The 20,172-nt window shown below is 37.4% G+C and overlaps 1 protein-coding gene across 1 annotated transcript in view; it reads right to left on the reverse strand.

Annotated features, from left to right (window-relative positions):
* NEB (nebulin) overlaps positions 1–20,172 on the reverse strand; it is a 128,930-nt gene that overhangs the window by 107,105 nt on the left and 1,653 nt on the right. The window contains exons 4-23 of the mRNA XM_049816933.1: positions 15,732–15,776; positions 12,966–13,169; positions 11,921–12,028; positions 10,380–10,484; positions 9,964–10,068; positions 9,752–9,856; positions 8,910–9,014; positions 6,976–7,080; positions 6,678–6,785; positions 5,789–5,905; positions 5,020–5,121; positions 4,830–4,937; positions 4,631–4,735; positions 3,837–3,935; positions 3,278–3,382; positions 3,073–3,180; positions 2,079–2,390; positions 1,740–1,946; positions 974–1,078; positions 498–605 (exon numbers count right to left, since the gene is read on the reverse strand). Of these exons, the coding sequence (XP_049672890.1) occupies positions 498–605; positions 974–1,078; positions 1,740–1,946; positions 2,079–2,390; positions 3,073–3,180; positions 3,278–3,382; positions 3,837–3,935; positions 4,631–4,735; positions 4,830–4,937; positions 5,020–5,121; positions 5,789–5,905; positions 6,678–6,785; positions 6,976–7,080; positions 8,910–9,014; positions 9,752–9,856; positions 9,964–10,068; positions 10,380–10,484; positions 11,921–12,028; positions 12,966–13,169; positions 15,732–15,776 (2,466 nt within the window). The remainder of the gene's footprint in view (positions 1–497; positions 606–973; positions 1,079–1,739; positions 1,947–2,078; positions 2,391–3,072; positions 3,181–3,277; positions 3,383–3,836; positions 3,936–4,630; positions 4,736–4,829; positions 4,938–5,019; positions 5,122–5,788; positions 5,906–6,677; positions 6,786–6,975; positions 7,081–8,909; positions 9,015–9,751; positions 9,857–9,963; positions 10,069–10,379; positions 10,485–11,920; positions 12,029–12,965; positions 13,170–15,731; positions 15,777–20,172) is intronic.

Genomic DNA, 20,172 nt, shown 5'->3' on the forward strand with positions numbered 1-20,172 from the left:
TTCGGTCATTTGAAAGCAATAGCAAACAAATGGAACAAGACTGGACAGCTTCCTCTAGTTATATGAGATGACTGGAACATATCCCACCTTATACAATTTGCACTATAAGGCTGTCTGATTCATGCATAAGCCATACTCCACTGTGTAACCAAAAGTACCCTTAGCACATATTATCTCATGGTCTGCAAATAGGTGCTAATGTAGTGTGTTTTCTGGAAATTTGTCACAGAATGATTGGAAGAACTACTGATTTAATTTCTCCTGTGAAAAGTGGATTAAGAAACACAGTGCAATAGCATTTGCCTACCTAAAGCAAACAAGGATGAGCATAAAATAAGTTCTACACAAACTAAGCCTTTGGGAAAGACCGAGAATCTCTTTTGCATAATACTGACTCTAGTGAGACTTATGCAATGTAGGAGGTCTACCATATGGCCTGCAATGGACAATTTTTTTACTAAATGCCTAAGAAAATTATACCTGGAACAGATACTTACATCACTAGCAATGTTTCTTGAAGCCTTGGCTCGAGTAATTGGAATAGCATCGAGTGACACATTGTTCCCTTTAGCTATTAGATCATGGTAGCCTTGTTTATAATATGCCTAAAAAAGAAAATCTGTATTATTCTGGAGAACCTAGTAATCGCGTGAACTATATGCAAGTCAAAGCTACTCCTAAGCTACTCCAGGCAACTCTTTAAAGGCAGACGCAGTGGGAATCATATACAACTATCAGTCTTCATTTCTGAGAACAGATTTATTTATTAATTATATTAATTAAATGATTACATGATTAAATGCTATCTGGTTGGAAATTCAAATGACACCAAGAATGAAAAATTACAGTGATACAAGTTGATTATACAGAACTGCCTATCAGGGAAAGAAATCTGCAATAAGAGCATATCTGTAACATACTACTTAAAAATTCATTAACATTGTGTAAAAAATGTTGTAAAGAAGTCACTTACATCACTGACATTAGCTGCATTGTATCTAGCCTGGATAAACTGTGGGACATCTGGGGTAAGAGTGTATTTATGTTTAACTTCCTCTCCAGAAGATCTGTATAGTTTCTGTAAAATAAATGATACTGAAATAAATCCTTCTTTCCTTGTATAGCTAGCCCCAGCTCACTGTAAATTAACCATGGGTTTATGTTTGATTTTGCAATTAAATGTACATTGCCACCTATCTCATAAAGATTGAGTCTGCACTTTTCATACAGAATTGTTGATCTTGTTGATAGAAGGAATGGACCCTAAAAGCTCTATGCAGTCTTTACTCAGTAAAATTAAGCCCTTTAATGGGACATAAAATCCCATTTCTGAAAGAGTGGGATAATAAGGGATGGTAGGTGAGTGTAACATAAAACAGCTTGCTGGTTTATAATGATTGACATACTGTGAATCATCAAACATTCTGTAATTCATTCATTATTGTAGGTGGTAAAACATCAATAAACAATTTGAAAATTTCACATTTTTTAAATGAAATGCATTTCAAATATACTTAAAATATAAATGGATAGAATCAGCCAATGTGAACTGAAAGAGCCACATGATTTCCATAGAGATTTGCAGACATATACCAGGCAAAATCTGAGCACAAAACAATGACAACACAGAGAAACACTTTTAGGCTAATAGTACTTTAAAAAATTTTAAAGACAATGCTTAAACTCTTCAGTAGATACATGTCTACTTTACTACAACACCCATTTCTTTCTCTACTTACATCATTGAGTTGAACTGAATTCTGTTTGGCTTGGACCATTACTGGAGAGTCAACCACACTTGTAAATTTAATGGTGTCTGGATGCTGGCGATATTTCTTTTCATTCAAGGCATCTCCAGCTTTTTTAGCATTTTCTACTTCTAGTGAGCCAATGGGAATCCAACCAATACCTTTCATCCAGCTATTATAATCTGCTTTGTATGCATTCTAATAAAGGAGTGAAAACAATGTTTTAAAGGTTAGGAATTAGAAAAAACAATTCAGGGACCTCTCCTGAGTCTTCACAGTTTTTGCTTGAGACATCTCAAAAAAATTCTGTTCACATGAGGTTTTACTTACATCACTCTGAATCTCCATCATATTTTTGGTCAGCTCCACATTCATTGCATCTGGTAAGTAAGTATAGTGGTGTAGGGGGTTCTTGTAATTAGCATTGCTGGCAATCTCTTGAGCCTTCTTGGCACCAACAACATTGACCATATCCAGTGGAATATTGTACTTAGTTTTTGTTTTCTCATAATCTTTCTTGTACTCTCGCTCAGACTGCATCTTGGCTACCTTCATATAATGAACGAGTTTGGGATCATCTTGGAGGCTTTTGAAGCCAACAAGTTTACCCTTGCCAAGTTCATAGGCTTTTTTATAGTTAACCTGTTAAAATATAATAGAACATGGAGAATATCATCTTAACTGTAGTAACTTAGCAATAAGTAAATTAAAAGTAAAAGCTACGCTGTTTTTTCTACAAACGGTATTCCTCACATTTAAGTCAGTGACAATACATCTTAGTAAAACCAGACATTTATCTCTTCACAATCCACTGCTACACAAAAGAGTGAGTCAGCTTTCAAAGTAGCATTATCTCACTTGTACTGATAATAAGAGGGAAAGGAGTCTTAAAATACTAAGGGACTTCCACGAGGCCATCCCCAAGAATCTGCCCAAAAGCCAGGGATGTCCTAGAGTCTTTTATCTCATTCATGTCAGGCCTATATAATAAGAACAGAGAGAATTCAGGGGTCTGTGACTGCTCCTGGAGCTGTCATTACTGACCTACTCCTCATGATTTTCCTTAATCATATTGGAGTGCAAGATAGCCTATTTATTCACAGAGAATTACATAATGAAACAGCCTTTTCTAAAGGTAATTATACAAATACATTAGTGAAGCAATGAAACACCAACAAAAAAAATAACTGTGTTAAATACATCCAATAACATGCTCAAATAAGGCAATAGTTATCCTTCAGATATCCTTAGTAAACATAATTGCAAACATTGTTTATATAAGCTCTTTTGAATTAAACAGTTCCTTTAGGAAGGATGTACTTACATCACTGGCAGCCTGCCTAGCAGCCTTGGCAGCTCGGATAGGAATAGCATCACTTTTTAGATCATATCCCCTTGATTTTAATTCTTCCAATCCCGTTTTGTAATAGTTCTAGAAGAAAAGGTGAATTTTGAATGAACACTTTCTAGCTAACAGAAACTTCATATTGTAAGTTGAATCAAGAGCTCTGGATTCAAAAGATACTTACATCACTGATATTGTAGGCATTAACTTTAGCCTGTATAAACTGGGGCACATCTGGAGGGAGGTGATACTTGTGAATAATTTCTTGACCTTTGGATTTATACGTTATCTGCAAAGAAAAATAAAGAAAGAAATTTAGCAGCCCAATGCTGAGTGACAGAACTTAAAGATCTCATGTTACCTCACTCACAAAGAAAGAGATAAAATCCTAGTCCTTGGCAAGTGAATTGTATAAACCCCATTGACTTAACTGGTGTGAAGAATACATTAAGAATGATGGATATAAACAAAATTACAAACATACACACTAAGAATTGACATGAACAGCCAATTGAAAAACTGAAAAAAAAAAAAAAAAAAAAAGATTTCCAGGTGATTTTCCACTGCAACAGAACAGCGAATACAGGCAAACGCTTTTGTGGTTTTGTGTGTGTATATGCACACACATTCACCTACACATTCATTTCAGGAGTTCTCAAAACTGGATGATTAAATGAAGGTGGCCACAGTGCAGAAATTCATAATGTCAGAGTGTAGCAACGTGTTTTTCTAGGTTTACTTACATCACTTAGCTGTTTGCTATTGATCTGTGCTTGCTTCTGTACTGGAGAGTCAGTCACCTGAGTAAATTTGGTTTGATCAGGATGCTTTTTGTAGGTGTGCTGAAGAAAGATAATAAATATATTTGAAGAAAATGCATATAAGCAAAACTATTTTATAAGACATAGCAATGTAGCGTTACTTGGGATGGTTAGCAGTTAAGGCATGCATGCAGATAAGCACTGTCATGCACAATGGTTCTCATGTTACTTTTTAACATAATCAGAGAGCAAATAAATTTTTTAAAGTATTTTTAAACTATTAATGTAAAATATTTTATAGGTATAGGAATACTATAATGTATAGTATATATTATAATATGTTATACACATTATAGTATATATATTTTAGTATATTATATACAAATATATATTTAAAGTATTTTCCAAGTATTGGTAAATTAAATAAAATTAGTATTAATAAAGTAACTAAAGTACTTTTAAAGTATTAATGCAAAAATATGTTGGCTTAAGCAAGTAAATGCTTGAGGATCAGTCTTCATTTTGGTACTATTCCTCTAATTTTATGTTTTTACTTGTTAAAAACAAGATTGTGCTATATCTGTCTTGATCACTAGATGTCACAAAAGGCTCTAAAATACAGATGAATATGGTTTTTAAAAGTCACATATGCTAATAAGGCCAAATTCAAAATCATTGAAGTTAACAGGAATCACTCTGTAAATTACTACATGCCTCAGAAGCAGCTTCTCTGCATGTAGCTGGGCACTTGATAACCACTACTTTCCTGTACTTACATCTTTACACTGGTCTAACTTCTTAATAGCTTCATACTCTTGAGTTATGGTCTGAGGGAAGTAGCATTTTGTCTTTTCCTCCTCATAATCTGCTTTGTAATTTTTCTAGGAACAAAATCAACATTCAGTAAGAAACCATAATTGAGCTTTCTCTGAAATGAAAGTATGATGGTGAAAACAGAATGATTGCCACACTTACATCACTCTTCATAGCTTCAACTTTCATGCAGTGTATATGATGTGGGTCCTCAAAGCTGCCCAAATAGTGTCCTAAAATATTCTTTTGATATGCATCTTTATATTTTACCTGGAAAAATAATCACAAGTTGATAAACAAAAGTAATCAAGAGTGTCAGTACTGAACAACGCAACATAAATCAAATACATACATCACTAAAATTCTTCAAAACAGTATCAATCTGGAACTTTGGTGTGTCACAGTAATTCATGCTGGTTCCTTTTGATTGTTCATAGGCTTCTTTGTACAATTTCTGCAAAAGAAAATGCCAGATAATGCAGTAGATTTCACTGCAACTCATTCACAACACATTAAAAATTACAAGTAAAACCGTGAAATGATTACAAAGAAAAGCTTTCCCAGAAAATTGAAAAACAGATGACCCTTTTTTCCCCATGATTTTTTAAAAAAACCTTTTTTTAGTGACTGTTAAGTTTGTAAGGGAAGACAGAAAGGTCCGACTAACTTCTGACATGAACAAATATGCACTCTCTTTCCACACAGATGAAAACAGCAAGAAGAGAGAAATCAAGAAAGCCATTACAATGAGCAACCAGAACACAATATATATGAATATGCAAAAGCACCACATATTCTATCATTATCAGCATCAGCTGAAGTTCCTTAAAACAGTAAGGGAAGAACTGTAACTGTCAGCTTGTGATCCATTTTCCTCAGGGACCTAAATGAACTATATAATAATTAGCTTCCTCATAACGTGCCACAGCTATTGTTACACTCTGCTGTGGAGAAATGACTCCTTATTTATACTGTTCTAGTTGGTGGTATCTCATGACAAGTACCAGTCTATACAACTAAAAATACTAAGAGATCCAAAGGAGAAGCCTTGTGAAGAAATTATGAGTTTCGTTTATTGTACATGACTGAAAATCATCCAGCTGTACTTTGATAATACTTACATCACTCAGCACATTTCCTGCAGCTTTTAATTGCCTCAGCAATGGGTTCTCTGTAGCAGGAAGCACATTATAATCTGCAATAGCTTTGTTCTTTTCATAGTCTGCTCTGTATTTTATCTTTAAAAAAATAAAAATAAAAAGGGTGAGGTTTTAAAAAATCAGTATTAAAACCCAAACACTCACTAACCTATATCATCTTGAACTTTTCAGGAAAATTTCCCATTTTTTAACTTATGATTCATGATGGCAACGGACCATGAAAAGCACTCAGATCACAGGAGTACATGAATGATGAGATGGGAGGCAGGGTCACAAGAGAAGTGAGAGCTATTTAGTAGATGTCCCCACCTCTCAGCCCCTCTCCAAATATTGTAATTTTTCAAATAGCAGTTGACATCTCAGGATAGTCACACTCATACAATTTAATGACATAAGATTGTCTTTGCTGATGGATATACTATTGCAGAAAATGCAGAAGCCAAACAAATACTGCTTTTTGAACAAAAGATGAGCCAGCATAATGTCACTGAGATACACTGAGCAAAGACAAGTAAATATGAAAATACTGAGCCAAACTCAGCTAGCTTAAGTTGGTTGTGATTAACAGTATTGATTTGTTCCAACTAAAAATCAGTAACATAACATAATCAGAACAAACAATGAAGCAAATTCTACTTCACTGAAAGAAAATGGTACTTCATGGGTACTATTGTGGAAGATCATAGGCATGGTTAGGAGTTGTTACAAGCTTCATAGTGGGAAGCACTCAAGAATACATCTTTTGCGTGTAAGAAAATATTTTTGACACAGGAAAAAACAGTTTCAGCACAAACTGGCCTAACTTTAGAACTATACAAAAACTAAACAAATGGGAGCACGTATAACATACCTTACTGACATTATCTGAAAGTCGCTTATTAGCTTCATATTCTGGAGTTTCAGTCTGCATAAAGTATATTTGGTCTTTGATGTTTTCAAAGTCTTCCTGGTATTTTCTCTGTTAAGAACAGAGACAAACAGATAACAACATATCAAATGTACCTACATCATAAATGAGACATCCACGAGGTAGCTTATTTAGGAAAAGAGAAATACCACAAACAGAGTGGGCAAAATCAATCAGTATTCTCCATATTAACATAAACAGAAGATAAAGCTGTTCAAGATTTTCTGAAGAATTCACTTACCATACTTAAATTTTCTGCATTCATTTTCGCAACTGCAACATCATAGCATGGAGTTTGACTCCACTTGCCTTTAATATTGTCTTTATAGTCCTTGTGGTAAATAATCTATAATAAAATAAAAAAATAAAATTTAATCCCCAAGACACAGCTCAATTTTCACTTGACAGATCTGTTTTCAAAAGTTGTCTTTTTAAAGTTGCTTCACGTTTCACATCTGCCTTATAACCACTTTATCAGTTATTGTCTAAAACGCCTTAAATATGATTTGGCCTAACCAATTCAGTATTCAGTTATTTCTCTTAGTACCTTCCCTGACCATAAAAAAGGATAAACAGGTGAAATAAGTCATCTCTTCTAGAAGAGATTTATTAATAAGAAAATCTCTCTATAAGACATCACTAACATATTCATTTAGTTCTGTTTTCTCACATAATATTGCTGTCACAAATATATTTGTCACACAGTATTGGGACACAGTACTGCCCATTGGTTAAGCCAGGATTTATTGTTATTGCTGCTGAGACTTCTTATAAGCAAACCCTTTTAATATATGGATAGCCTGGTATATGTGATTTCTGTTAGACTATATTCAAGCACGTGGAAATCAAGTATCAACTGTTTAAACAGTTTCTGTCTGTCTAATAGCAAAACATCTTCCTGAGTTTTGTCTCAGTGTTCCAAATGCATTTTCAGCCACAGTTGCATTGCTTATCACAAAAAATACAACTTCTCCAACGTCTTTTTAATTGTTACCACATTGATAAAGAACATATATGCCAAAAATAACCTTAAAAAAATTCTACATTTTATTGTTTTGGAGATACATATGTAACTTACTATTTTATTCATTTTAAAGAATTATGATACTGATCTTGCTTTTTACACGTCTAAAAATTTTCCTGATGACAATTTAGCTTCCAAGCTATGGAAGAATAAGATTAAAGAAATTTTCTCTAAATGAAATATCATCTTCTTTCACCTTCCAAATGGGTTCACTACAGTATTTTCTTAGTGGTTTTGCAACTGTAAGTGAATACTATAACTCTCTAATCTTAAACAGCAGATAATTTTCAATATACAGCAATAAAATCATGCATGTTCTCTTCATAATAGCTAAATTCTGAACTAAGTTAAAATCCCACTTCTGTCTTATAAGAGTATGCAACTTAGTTCCAGTTTCTTCAGCAAAAGTTGGTCTTCCTGTATATTTCACTTCACCTTCTGCATTCCTCAGATGTGTTTTATTCTAAGTATACCTAAAATTCATTGACAAGGACTCGTGCCAGAGTCTTTGTTAATCATGCCACACAGTTACGGAATTTAATGCTGAATGTTACTTGTTAATTCGGTGTGCAAATCAGGAAGCAGTTATCTAAGTTGCTAGACGTTTCCACTGATTGGTATCCATTAACTTAAGTATGCTTGGGATATGTATGTGTACAATGGTTTGACACTGAAATGAACATTTAGAATGTATTCTGCACAGTTGACCTAGGCAACTTTTCAGCAAAAAGGGGTTATTCCTTGTAAGCAAGTAACTCACTCCAAAACCAGATATATATTTACATCTCATTGTTTACATTTAAGAGAACAGCAAAATGGATGTTGCTTATTATTTTCTCGTGTAAACACAGAAAGTGTAAAGCAGAAGACTAAAAAAGGGAGAATAGGAAGTAATGCCTGTACGGTAGAAGCAGAAATATTTTGTGAAAACGAAATTCACTGACAAGGATAAAATTTCGCCTGAGCCTGGGCCAGATTTTCTCTGAGACACTTGAGTAAGAAAGGAACTGACTTCCACCAATGAAAAGCAAAGGGGTCTTCATATGAGCTCTGTTCTTTTCTTTTGCTTTCCCTTTCCTTAGGTACCTTTTTGCCTCTCTAACTCCAAAAGTGAGGTTTCTGCAAAAAGTAAAGCACTGCATTCTACTCACATCACTCAGCTGTCTTGTCACTTTCTTGGCTTGTTCCACATCAGGTGGATCTGGCAGGGAGGTATATTTAGATTTTCGTTCATCATGCCCTTTTTTGTAGACAATCTGAAAATATGAAACAAGTAAATATTTACAGTAACTACCAACTTAAGCATCAGAACATTTACTGTTAAACCTGCTAACGCCACCATTAACAAAAGTAGTTCTGTCCACAGCTACTGCAGCATAAACTCTTTCAATCAATGTATTCTGGAGGACTACTGAGAAGTCTCTTGATAAGAGACAGTGAAAAAGAATCAGTTCCCTAAGTTTTCAAGTATAATACTCTGTTACTCCTGATAAACATGGACTAGTGAACTTCTAGACAGCTGCAAAATTCACTGAAATCTTTACCTGAGACCTGAAATGCTTGTTTGAAGAGTTCTATGTATTTAAGTATCAGTAAATCACACAATCTCACAAATTCCTGACTTTTCTTATCACTGTTTTACCAAGACAGATTTGTAGGCCCACAACAGTGAACTGGGCTTACAGCCAACGCTGAGAGTTTCTCCACACATTTTGAGAGGTACTTGAGGTCTTCTTACCAATTACCTCAGAAGATCTTTAATAAACTATTTCATTCATTCATAATCCAGCATCAAGCCGCCAACAAATTTATACTCTAATATAATGTATTTTTCTATTGAAATAGCACTACTATCAGAGCTATCAGTGCACACCTACACATTTTTATTTTCTGTTCCATTATGAAGTTTTAATAGCTAGTCAAAGTCCACCACAAAGTCTACCGAGTTACACTGTAACAGTGACCCAACTGTCAATCAGGCTTTCATACTTACATCACTCAGAGACTTTTGAGCCTGTGCCACCCTTCTGAGCTCTGGACTGTCATTGTATGGATAGAATAATGTTTTGTCTCCTTCCCAGTCTTCAGTATAGAGTTTCTAAAAAACAGAAAAATGCCAGAATATTCAGGACAAATTGATCACTCTGACTTGGAATCCTTCTTGCACTTCAGCTGCCTAGACCTGCGGTTTTTTTTTTTTCTTACCTTACTGAACATTGCTGTGTTTTTTATTGCATTCACAAGCTCTGGAGCATCAGGGGGAAGCAGGTACTTGTCTTTATTCTCCTCCCAGTTCTGTTTATATAATACCTGGAAAGAAAGATCAGCACATTGGTTACTCTGTCATTAGAAAAATATTTACTTTTGTGAATAAACTACCTACTCTAAAGATTTTTTTTCAAAGTGAAAGTCTCAAACCAGTGACATTTGAAAACATGAACTAGAAACATTTAAGATATATTTATACTTGCCTTATCAACTTCTCTGCTATCTCTCTCTGTGCTTCTAAACTTTTCTTCCAAACATTGCTTTAGTGCCCTGAGCCGAAAACTTTATTCATATCAGTAACCTTATGATCCCCAAACGTTCACAACCCTTCCAGAAAGTCAGAACTCGCTCACCTTGCTCACTTGCTGTGACACCTTCTTTGCATGTTCTATATCCTTGGCCTTTTCATCAATGTGGCAAATAGTTCTAGCAGCTTCACCAGCCATGCGGTATTTAACCTAGATCAAAGCACAACAAAACGCATTTATTCTTACAGCAAAAACTGACAGGTTTTTTAAAAAGCAGAATATTGAAATTTTGACACTTAATAATTTAAACACCCAAAACCTGAATTCAGTAAAGCATTTAGGACTAGTTGTTCCTTAGAAATTAAGACCATGGAAACAAACAGATTTTGTGAATTAACTGAGAAAGAATACAGCTTTGAGACAGTTTCAAGAGATGTGAATCTAAGTTAGAGTTAGTGTCCCTCTGTAATCACAGAGTTCTTTCTAAGTGTACTTCCACCCTGTATAATGAGATAGAGACATCCCTACGCTACTCAGTATATCTCAGTTTCATTGCCATGTAAACTCTAGCTGTAGTGCCAAAACCAACATAGCCACATTATCATGGCAAAACAGCAGCTTAGGCACAAAATCATCCTAATGCGGTTATACCACTCCCAGCTTGACAGCGGGCTCAGTCAGCATTAGCGCATGGATTGCTGCATCACATTCCTCAATATATCCTAAGTCAGGAGCAGAGTAGAATTTAACGCACACTCTTCTGAACACTGGTTAGGTTAGGTGACTACCCTCTTTAGGGGTTCCCACTCCTAGGGACTCAACTCTCTCTATTCACTGTACAAAGAATTAGAAGGCCTTTGTAGGCGGATTTCAGTTACTCAAACTGTGAGGTGTATTGTTGAAAGGTAGACTACAGCTGCTTAAAAGGAAGAGCTGAGAATGAGCTAGCTTCCAGAACTAAAGGCACTGCATCAGTGGGGCAATTGCACTTGGGCTAGCTTTCAAAGGCAGATCACTAAAAGTGGGATTCACACAGAGGGGACAACACCTCTTGAAAAATCCCATAGTAAATAACAAGATGTGCAGAAGTTCATTTTGCAACATGTGGAGAATCTAAGCATGATATTTCCAGTATCTCTTTAGGAAACTTACTTTCAGTTGCTTTACGAAAACAAAAATGTTTAAACACATTTTAAAAACAAAATTCTAGGGTTATTTACCCAGCGTACAACTTAACCTCAACAAAAATTCATCAGGCACATCATTCATGATGACTGCAGGACGTAGAGTGTGAAATCTTCAAATTCAATGATATGGGCATCACCATCACCTCCCGTGCCTGTAACTTCTGATCAGAAATTTTCAAGCCTCTTTAGGCACAACGAACCAGGGCTAATCATGCAGCTAGAAAGGAACCATCACATCTCCCTTCCCAAAAGGCCTAAATTTCAACCTACAACCCAGAACTCCAGTTGTCATATATTCTGTATTCCTCAATCTTGTAATCTAATAAAGTTTCTGCTAAACTTTCAGATTGCCTTATCACAATATCATGAAAAAATTATCACTTCTATCTAACGTTTAAACTCGTGACTCAATTTTTCTTCTTTACCATTCAGTAAATATTTTTTCTTATTGATACCTACCTCACTGAGCTGGTCTTGCACTTTCTTGATTCTCCGAATTTCTGGGGTATCAATCGTGGAAGCATATGGCTTTCCTTTTTCTTTTCTAAATTTTTCTTTGTACTTGTTCTGAAGGAAAAAAATGGCAAATTTAATTAAGACATATCCTAAAGCTCTGGCAGAAATATATGTAGCAATTATTGATTTTTTTATCTAGTTAGCATAGGAATTTGGAGCAGATTATTCAGTAATACAAACCAGCATTACTCAATTACATTTGCAGAGTTATGCTTATTTTAACCAACTAACTTTCTTCCATCTGACACAACAGAAAAAATCCATTTCTACCTTTAGCCTGGTTTAGATCACCTCTAATTGATTATGTTCTCCTTAGGAGCTTGATATTGATAAATTTACAGTTACCGTTTCATTGATCAAAGATAAGGAAAATATGTAGGTGAGGGTAGCAGTTCTAGGCCTGTGATCTCACATAACCCTTAAACAGTGAATGCTGGTAGGTAATATACATCAAAATTTAGGAAAACAGATCTGACACCATTTGCATCTGTGCAGAGCAGTTTTCCACTTTTCACAGCATCGCATGGTATTGGTCTACCAGACTCTGATATCCCGTATCAGGAATCTAGGTTGGTGCTTGTTCCTGTATACTGTGCATAAGGATTTTTCTTGGAGATCTATATAGAGGGATAGAGAAATACACTATTATAAAAAATATTGAGGTTTGCTATTCAATAGACATTAGTCCCTGTTATCTTCCTTCACTCAGATATCCAAGTCAGATAATGCAGGAGTTCTGATAATCTTCAGCCATCTGCCTCAAGCCACTTTTTGTGCCTAATAATTACTTAATGCACTCAAGCAGGAAACGGGCGAGAGAGGAGCTAATTCAAAGAAGGAAACTTCCTATTTCAGGAAAATAACATTAATACACATCCTGAAATGAAGTACTGGAGACAAAACAGTAGCATGAAGGTTTGCAATAATACCTATTAAGTATTTGTAAAGTTGGTGTTCCTCAAGAAATAAAAGACATGGGACTATTTACCTCACTGAATAGGTCCTTCATTTTATTACTGTGTTGCAGATAAGGTGTCAAAAACTTAGATGAGTCCACTTTTGTCCGTATTTTCTTCTTTCTGACTGGAGGTGCTGCATCACCAACAGCAGTTTCTTCATGCTCAACAGTGTAGGTGATTGTTTTAGGACCTGTGAAGTCTGTGCTAACAGTCTCCGTGACCTCAGTGATCACCTGGGAATAAAGAAAAAAATAATTATTTGCTTAAACTATAAATCATCATTTTATGATAAGCATTTTTCACCTCCCCTATCTAGTAAAAAGATACTCAGTTCTTATCCAGGGACCACCTGCAAGACAGAAAATCAGTGACACTTTTCCTACCGGAATTACCCAGTATGCCTACTATACATCACCCAACCTAAAAAAAAACCCACAATAAATTAACTGACTGGCTTATTTCTGTATCAAACTCATGTAATTATTCTCCAGAGGAGCTGGAAGAGTGGGGCTCCTGTTGCCTCTGTTCTATATGCAGAACTTCCACTGGCATCAGGGGAGTTCTCAGGTGGAACCACTGGCTACTAAAACCAAAGTGTAGAAAAGTCCTCAGTGCTGAAGTTGTGTTGAAGACATACATTGCACAGCCAGCACTCCTACTGACATCACTGAAAGTCGTGAAAGCAGAAAAAGGTGCATATAGTCATTCAAAAAGATTATCTTCTTGCAAAAGGAAAGGAATGGACGCAGCAGACAAATGAGACCAAGTCTTTGGGATCTTTTAGTAAGTACACGATCCACCAGCTGACTGAACAAATATCTAGAATCCACTTTTTCTACTAAACTACATTTTCTCATAGCCAGATCGCAATCATGGCAGAGACATAGCTGAGATACTTGTATAATCAATCAAACAAGCATCCATTGGAAATAACCCCTTAATTAATTTAAATTTTTTATGTATTTGTTTATCAATGTATTCACGCTGTAAGCAATAATTTTAATACTAAGATTCTACTTAAGAACATTTTAAAATAATTATTACAACTTTAAAATGTGCTCCAAAACCACCTGAATAAGAAAGTATGAAGATTTATTTCATATGAACTAGCTTTAAAAAAAAAGTGCCTTTAAAAAAAGTATATATGAAGGTCATATTTCAGATTGCTATTTGCATTAGCATTAGATTGACCAGAAAATATATTAAGCATTAAACATTAAATTGAGAAGTATACAAAACTTAAATTATGTAAAAATAATGAAAAAAAAAAGGTACGTTTACTATGTGAACATTAATTGCATTTCACTGAGATATTAGTTACTTCAGCACTGCCACAAGTTTCTCTCTTGCAACTCTTTTCAAATATACGAGTGTTAATCTAAGTTTTGGTACTGAAAGCACTGGAGAGTTTGAAACCTGTCTAGGTGAACACTGTGAACAGCACTACCTGCTGTTAGCTTCACAAGAAAACAGTCAAGCTACATGCTTTTATAAAAAGTTGTAATACATTTCTCAAACTTAGGAGAGGCTTGATTCTGAAAATACAGCATTTTGGTTGCGGGGGGGGGAACTTTCATTTTCATATGATAACTCATAGGACCACACGACACTAATGCATTAGATTGTATTTACAGCTGATGGGAAAAGGTCTAATCACACTAGCTACAAAGACATTTGTACTCATATGTAATTCTTCATTCCACAATACTGTTTTCAAAAACTGATGCAAATCAGACAGAGAAATAATCAGTCATGCTATTGCTCCCTTTCAATCCAGTCTGGCTACAGATTTTAGAACACCTGATGAATGCAGTGGATGAATTAATCTTAAAAATCATAAGATGGCAGTTTCCTTCAATAGTGTAGTCCTAGATTACTTGCTCCAACAGTGTTAATCAAATCATATTTTATTAAATTAAAAACACAGGAAGACTTTGGGAACAGACCCTTTGTTTCAAAGGAAACACACTCACAAAGCGAAGCATTAAGCTTTTGTTTCCACATAAACATATGCCGTAAAAAATATTTCATGGTAGCATAGCAGACAGTTGGGTTCTATCTATATTATAAGTAGAATTTCAAATTATGCTACTAACTCCTTGGTGACTCAAATATTTACCAGTGACATGAAAAAAACCTGCAAACCACCACTATTTACTGAAATTACACAAGGTGAAGGGAACAGAACTGATACATGTAAACTGGTTTCAGGCAGAATCTTTTTATATTTCTCTTCATAACAAGGTTAAGACTAATGCATATATATGCTTGTCGTTCATATGTACATATCTAGTCACATTCACATCCTTGATAATTCTGCTCATTTTTAACACTAATAATTGGATTTTTGCACTAATAATCTGATTTCTGTCATTATGTTACCCAAGTAATCTTCCTGCCTGTGTTTCTTGTTATTAACATAACCTGTTGCTTCATTTTGTCAGCTCCTGTGCAAACAGCTGCTGACCAGGATCAAAGGGAAGACTATCAGCAAGACACATAGCAGGACAAAAATTAGCACAGTCCTTTTCTGATGGGCACATCCATACCTCCTTCTAATGAAAACCAAAGAGTGGCAGATAGGATACTCGGAACAAGCTAGGAGTCCTCTAGAACATTCCACAACAGGGTCTTGCAGAGGAAATCAAGTATTAATATTAAGAAGCAACTGTTCACTGATATTTGTGTGTTTAATATGAGAAAACAGACCTCAGAATACAAAAGGCTCCTAATTCAGCATTATGCATTAGTTAGATGCATATATACTCCACATGTAACACGACAGGGACCCTTACCTCATGTGGTTCACCCTCCTCAATAATTGTCTCTTCAATGTAGTACTATTAAAAGAAAAGAAAAAGAATCATTGTTACTCCAGATCATACAGAATAGCAAACTGTAGCTTCTGTTAAGCTGTTTTAAAAACACACTTCTGGAGAAATAGGCCTGTAGTTCATTGATACCTATGTAGTCACATTTGCATCCTTGGCAATTCTGAACATCTGTTCATTTAACAATTGGATTTCCTCCATACATTCCTCAATTAATCATCCTTCCAAGTAATTAATGAAGGATCATTATCTAATTTTACCCACAAGAGGGAAGGCAATGATGACCACGCTAAAAGAAAGAATCAGCATTCAAAAAACCAGGATTTTCCAAGTGTTTGGTAACAAGCTGAGAGGACTGTAGTAGGTTTCTCTTTATAGGCCCTCAAAGTTGTTCCTACTTACAGATCCTTAAAGGACACCAATAATTACTGGCTGCCAGATAGACTTTGTACTACTGATCACAATTCTGAGCTCTGCAGTCCAGACAATTTTCCACCCACTTCATTGTCCACTTATCCATCCCACATCTCATAAATTTGGTGATAAGAAGACTATGGGGGACTGTTTCATAGGTATTCCTAAAGTAGTCAAGATATGCAACGTTCACTGGTCTCCCCTTGTCCATAGCAGCAGTGAACTCATTATAAAAAGCAATGAGTTTGGTCAGGCATGATTTGCCCTTGATAAATAAATGTTCACTGCTCCCCATAACCTTTACATCTTTCATGTGTTTAGAAATAGCTTCTAAAAGGGTTTGCTCCATAGCCTTTCCAAGGACTGAAGTGAGGTTGACCAGCCTATAGTTCCCTGCATCTTCTTTCTTGCCTTTCTTCAAGATGGGTATGACATTTGTCTTTTTCCTGTTGTCAGGAACATCCCTGCATCACTATGAACTTTCAAAGATGATAGCAGCCTTGCAATGTCATCAGCCCGTTCCCTCAGCACCCCTGGATCCATCCCCTCTGGTCCCACAGAACTATGTACATCCCAGTGGGTTAAGTCACATCCCTAACTCTGTCTTCCTCTGCTGTGGGTACAACTTCACTCCCCCATCTCTTCTAGGAAGCTCAGAGATGTGGAAGACCATAGGACAAGCCTTATCAAACCTGAAGCAAAAAAGGCTTCAAGTACATCAGCATTTTGCCTGTTCCTTGTCACAAGCTTCCCTGCCTGCTGAAGTATGGTCCCACACTCACTTAGCTTTCCTTTTGCTGCTGATGGCACCTGCAGAAACCTGTCTCAGTGTTCTTCACTTCCCTTGCTGGCTTCAACTCCAGCTGAACTTTGCCCATGCATGTAGAAATGGAGTTTATAATGTCTTATGTCTTCATGTTCCTCCCAAGTTGCCTGCCCCTGCTTCCACCTTCAGTATACTTCTTTTTTTGTGTTTGAGCTTGGTCAACAGCTCCCTGTTCATCCACACCAGCCTTCTGCTGTGTTTGACTTCTGCATACTGGACTGAACCATTCTTGTGCTCTGAGAAAAATGTTCTTGAGGATCACCCAGCTCCCCTGGGCCCCTTCGCCCTCCAAGGCTGTTTCCCATGGGATCTTCCCAAGCAGGTCCCCGAACAGGCCCAAGTCTGCTCTTCTGAAATCTGGGATTGTAATTCTGTTTATCTTGCTCACTGCTCTCTGAATCTTCAACTCCACAGTCTCATGACCACTGAAGCCATGGCTTGCCCTTGACTTTTGCATCTTCCACCAGTTCTTTCTTGCTTGTGAGTAGCATGTCCAGCAGAGCATCTCTCCAAGTCAGTTCACCAATCAATTGCACCAAGACATTTATCTTCAGTACTTTCCAGAAATCTCCGAGGTTGCTTGTGCCCAGCCATAGGCCCTTCCAGCAGATACCAGGATGGTTAAAGCCACCCATAAGCACAAGGACTGTGCCCGTAAGGCTTTTTCCAGCTGCCTAAAGAAGTTCCCGAGGCACCACATCGACTCTGAAGTGGCAGACCTAAAGGTGGAGCACGAACCTTCCTCCTGTTGCGGGAAACCATGAGCTTCCCGCCTTCTCCATCCTGGCGGCCACCCTCCACCACCCATTTAACCAGGGCCTCCTTCCTTGCCATGTGCAGCTCTGCCTCTTGCTTTTCACGAAGGTGCTCTCAACGTCTTCTTCACCGGTGACACCGCAAAGCCTGCTCACCTTCTCCTTCAGCAACCTGCGAGCGCAACTGACCTGACCAGAACGCACCTCCCACCGGAGGGGCGACAAGGGTTACATCCCTGTTTGCAGTGCTTTGTGGGCTTCGCTTCCCCCGCTGCCGGCTTGCCTTTCCCCACAGCGGCCGGCAGCCGGAGGCGTCAAGCTCGGCTCCGACCAGAGCCTCTGCGCCCACGCAGAGCCCACCGCCGCCCTGTTCGCCACTTGCCGAGGCCGCCTCTTTGGCGCAGCAAATGGCGGCCGCACGATGGCGCCGTCCCGCCAGCCCGCCACCGCGCCGCGCCGCCCCGCGGCAAATGGCGGCCGCGCTGAGGGGAGCCGGCTCGCGGCCCAGGCTTCACCGCCCAGAGGCTTCGCCCTCCATCTCCCCTCGCTGCTTCATGAAGAAAAAGGCGGTTAGAGACCTTGCTCCATCCGCTGTAGCAAACGGCACCTGTCTTGCTCAAAAGGTGCTTCATTTGCCACTGACTTCCAGAAAGGGGAAAATGAAAAACGCGGGTTTCATCTTTGGAAAATCTCCACAGCAACGATTTACTCAAGGTCATGCGCCAAAATGGTGGGAACAGAAAGCCCCTTGAGTCTCATTAAATTCTCATTAACAATTAAGCCCTTTTCGCAGCCTTCTTCCTTGAAGTTAGGTTCACGTAATTAGCCCATACTTTTCAAGCTGCATCATATTGGGCTGTTTTGAGGCAATTTCTGCTCACTGGCTCTATACCGTGTTTGACCCACCTTCACAAAACCTCGAGTAACTCGGCAGCAAAGGTTTGCGTTGTTCACTGTGGGTTTTTGCACATCACAAATGGCTACAGTGTCCAGTGCAGACTAATAACTCCAGAGAAAGACAAAATTGTATCTTAAAATCCTCAAAGTTTTCTCAGCTACTCATTATTCAGCAATAATTTTCTACTCTTTCGGAGGATGAATTCCTGATAGAACTCTTACAGGTCTAAAATAGGCGATTCATACAGAAGTGGAATTCTAGTTAAGAAAACTCTAGAAAGGCTTAAGCTGCCTTAGAAATGTACCAGATGCTATTGTTCCTGTTTTATTTAACTTCTCACTATGAATATCTCAAGGGAAGCTACTAAAGCAGGACCATCTCGGTCTTTCCGAGGGATGTGGTTACAGGAAGGCGGTTGTTGAAAATTAAAAACAAAGAGTGAAACAGACCTGTGTAGACAAAAAGCCCAACACACCATAATTCCAGCAGCAACAAATAAACATTGACAGCAAATAAATATACATTTTGTTTCAGAGAGCACATAATGCTCAGGAAGCATAAAGACAATTACAAGTAACATGGTAATAGGAAAATTAATGAACGACTGGTGTCTTTGCAACTAGGTGGTACAATGTCTTTAAAATGGACTTTATGAACGGTAACACTTATTTTCCAAAACATGTTTAACTAATTCAACTGGCAAACCATTTGACTTGACTTCATTCACTATTTGAAATGTGTAAAGTCAGCAGTCAGGGCTCAATGCTGTTACACTGCCTGAAATCAACAGTCCATTGAATATAGTGTGGAGATAATGAGTTGTGGGATGTCTACATTTGTACTGTCTTCCTCTTTTCCTCAAACACTGAGCAATTTGTTATAATCACTTACACGTAATTTAATTTCAGAATAGTAATAATGCAACAGGTGAGACCATACTGGTTGTTAACCTCGTATACTCTTTCAATAGCAGTCATTATTCCAATGGCACTCGCTTATAATAGTAAGCTGTAGGTTCCCCATTTCCTGGGGATTCTTTTAATCAAATTGCTGAGACTAAATAATTAGGCATATAACTGAGTTTAAATAACTTATTGGCAAATTAATCCCTGATGCCACTCCATGTACATCAGGTTTAAATCTGCCTCCATCTCTGCAACTTCTAAGGCTAAATTGGTTAATGGTACCTTGGTGGTACCAAAAGCTCCTGCATTTCTGCATTGCAGTGGGCACAGAGGTGAGGCTAGGAAGAGGCTTCCAAAGTCATCCTCTCTAGCATGGATTGAATGACAGAGGGCAAGCCAGGAGGGAAAAGAGATGGCCCACTGCATCTATAATTACACAGAAGAGTCATCACAAAACCTTGCAATGCGGGTGTGGGATGGTTACAATCCTTATTTAAACAGAGAAACTATGACAGGAACCAGGGAGACTTTGCTTCAGAGAGCAACTTTGTTGTTGTTGTTGTTGTTTACTGATCAAATCATTTAATAGATATCTAGTCATACCCTA

The sequence above is a fragment of the Accipiter gentilis genome, chromosome 1 (assembly GCF_929443795.1).
Source record: "Accipiter gentilis chromosome 1, bAccGen1.1, whole genome shotgun sequence".
Lineage (NCBI taxonomy): Eukaryota > Metazoa > Chordata > Aves > Accipitriformes > Accipitridae > Astur > Astur gentilis.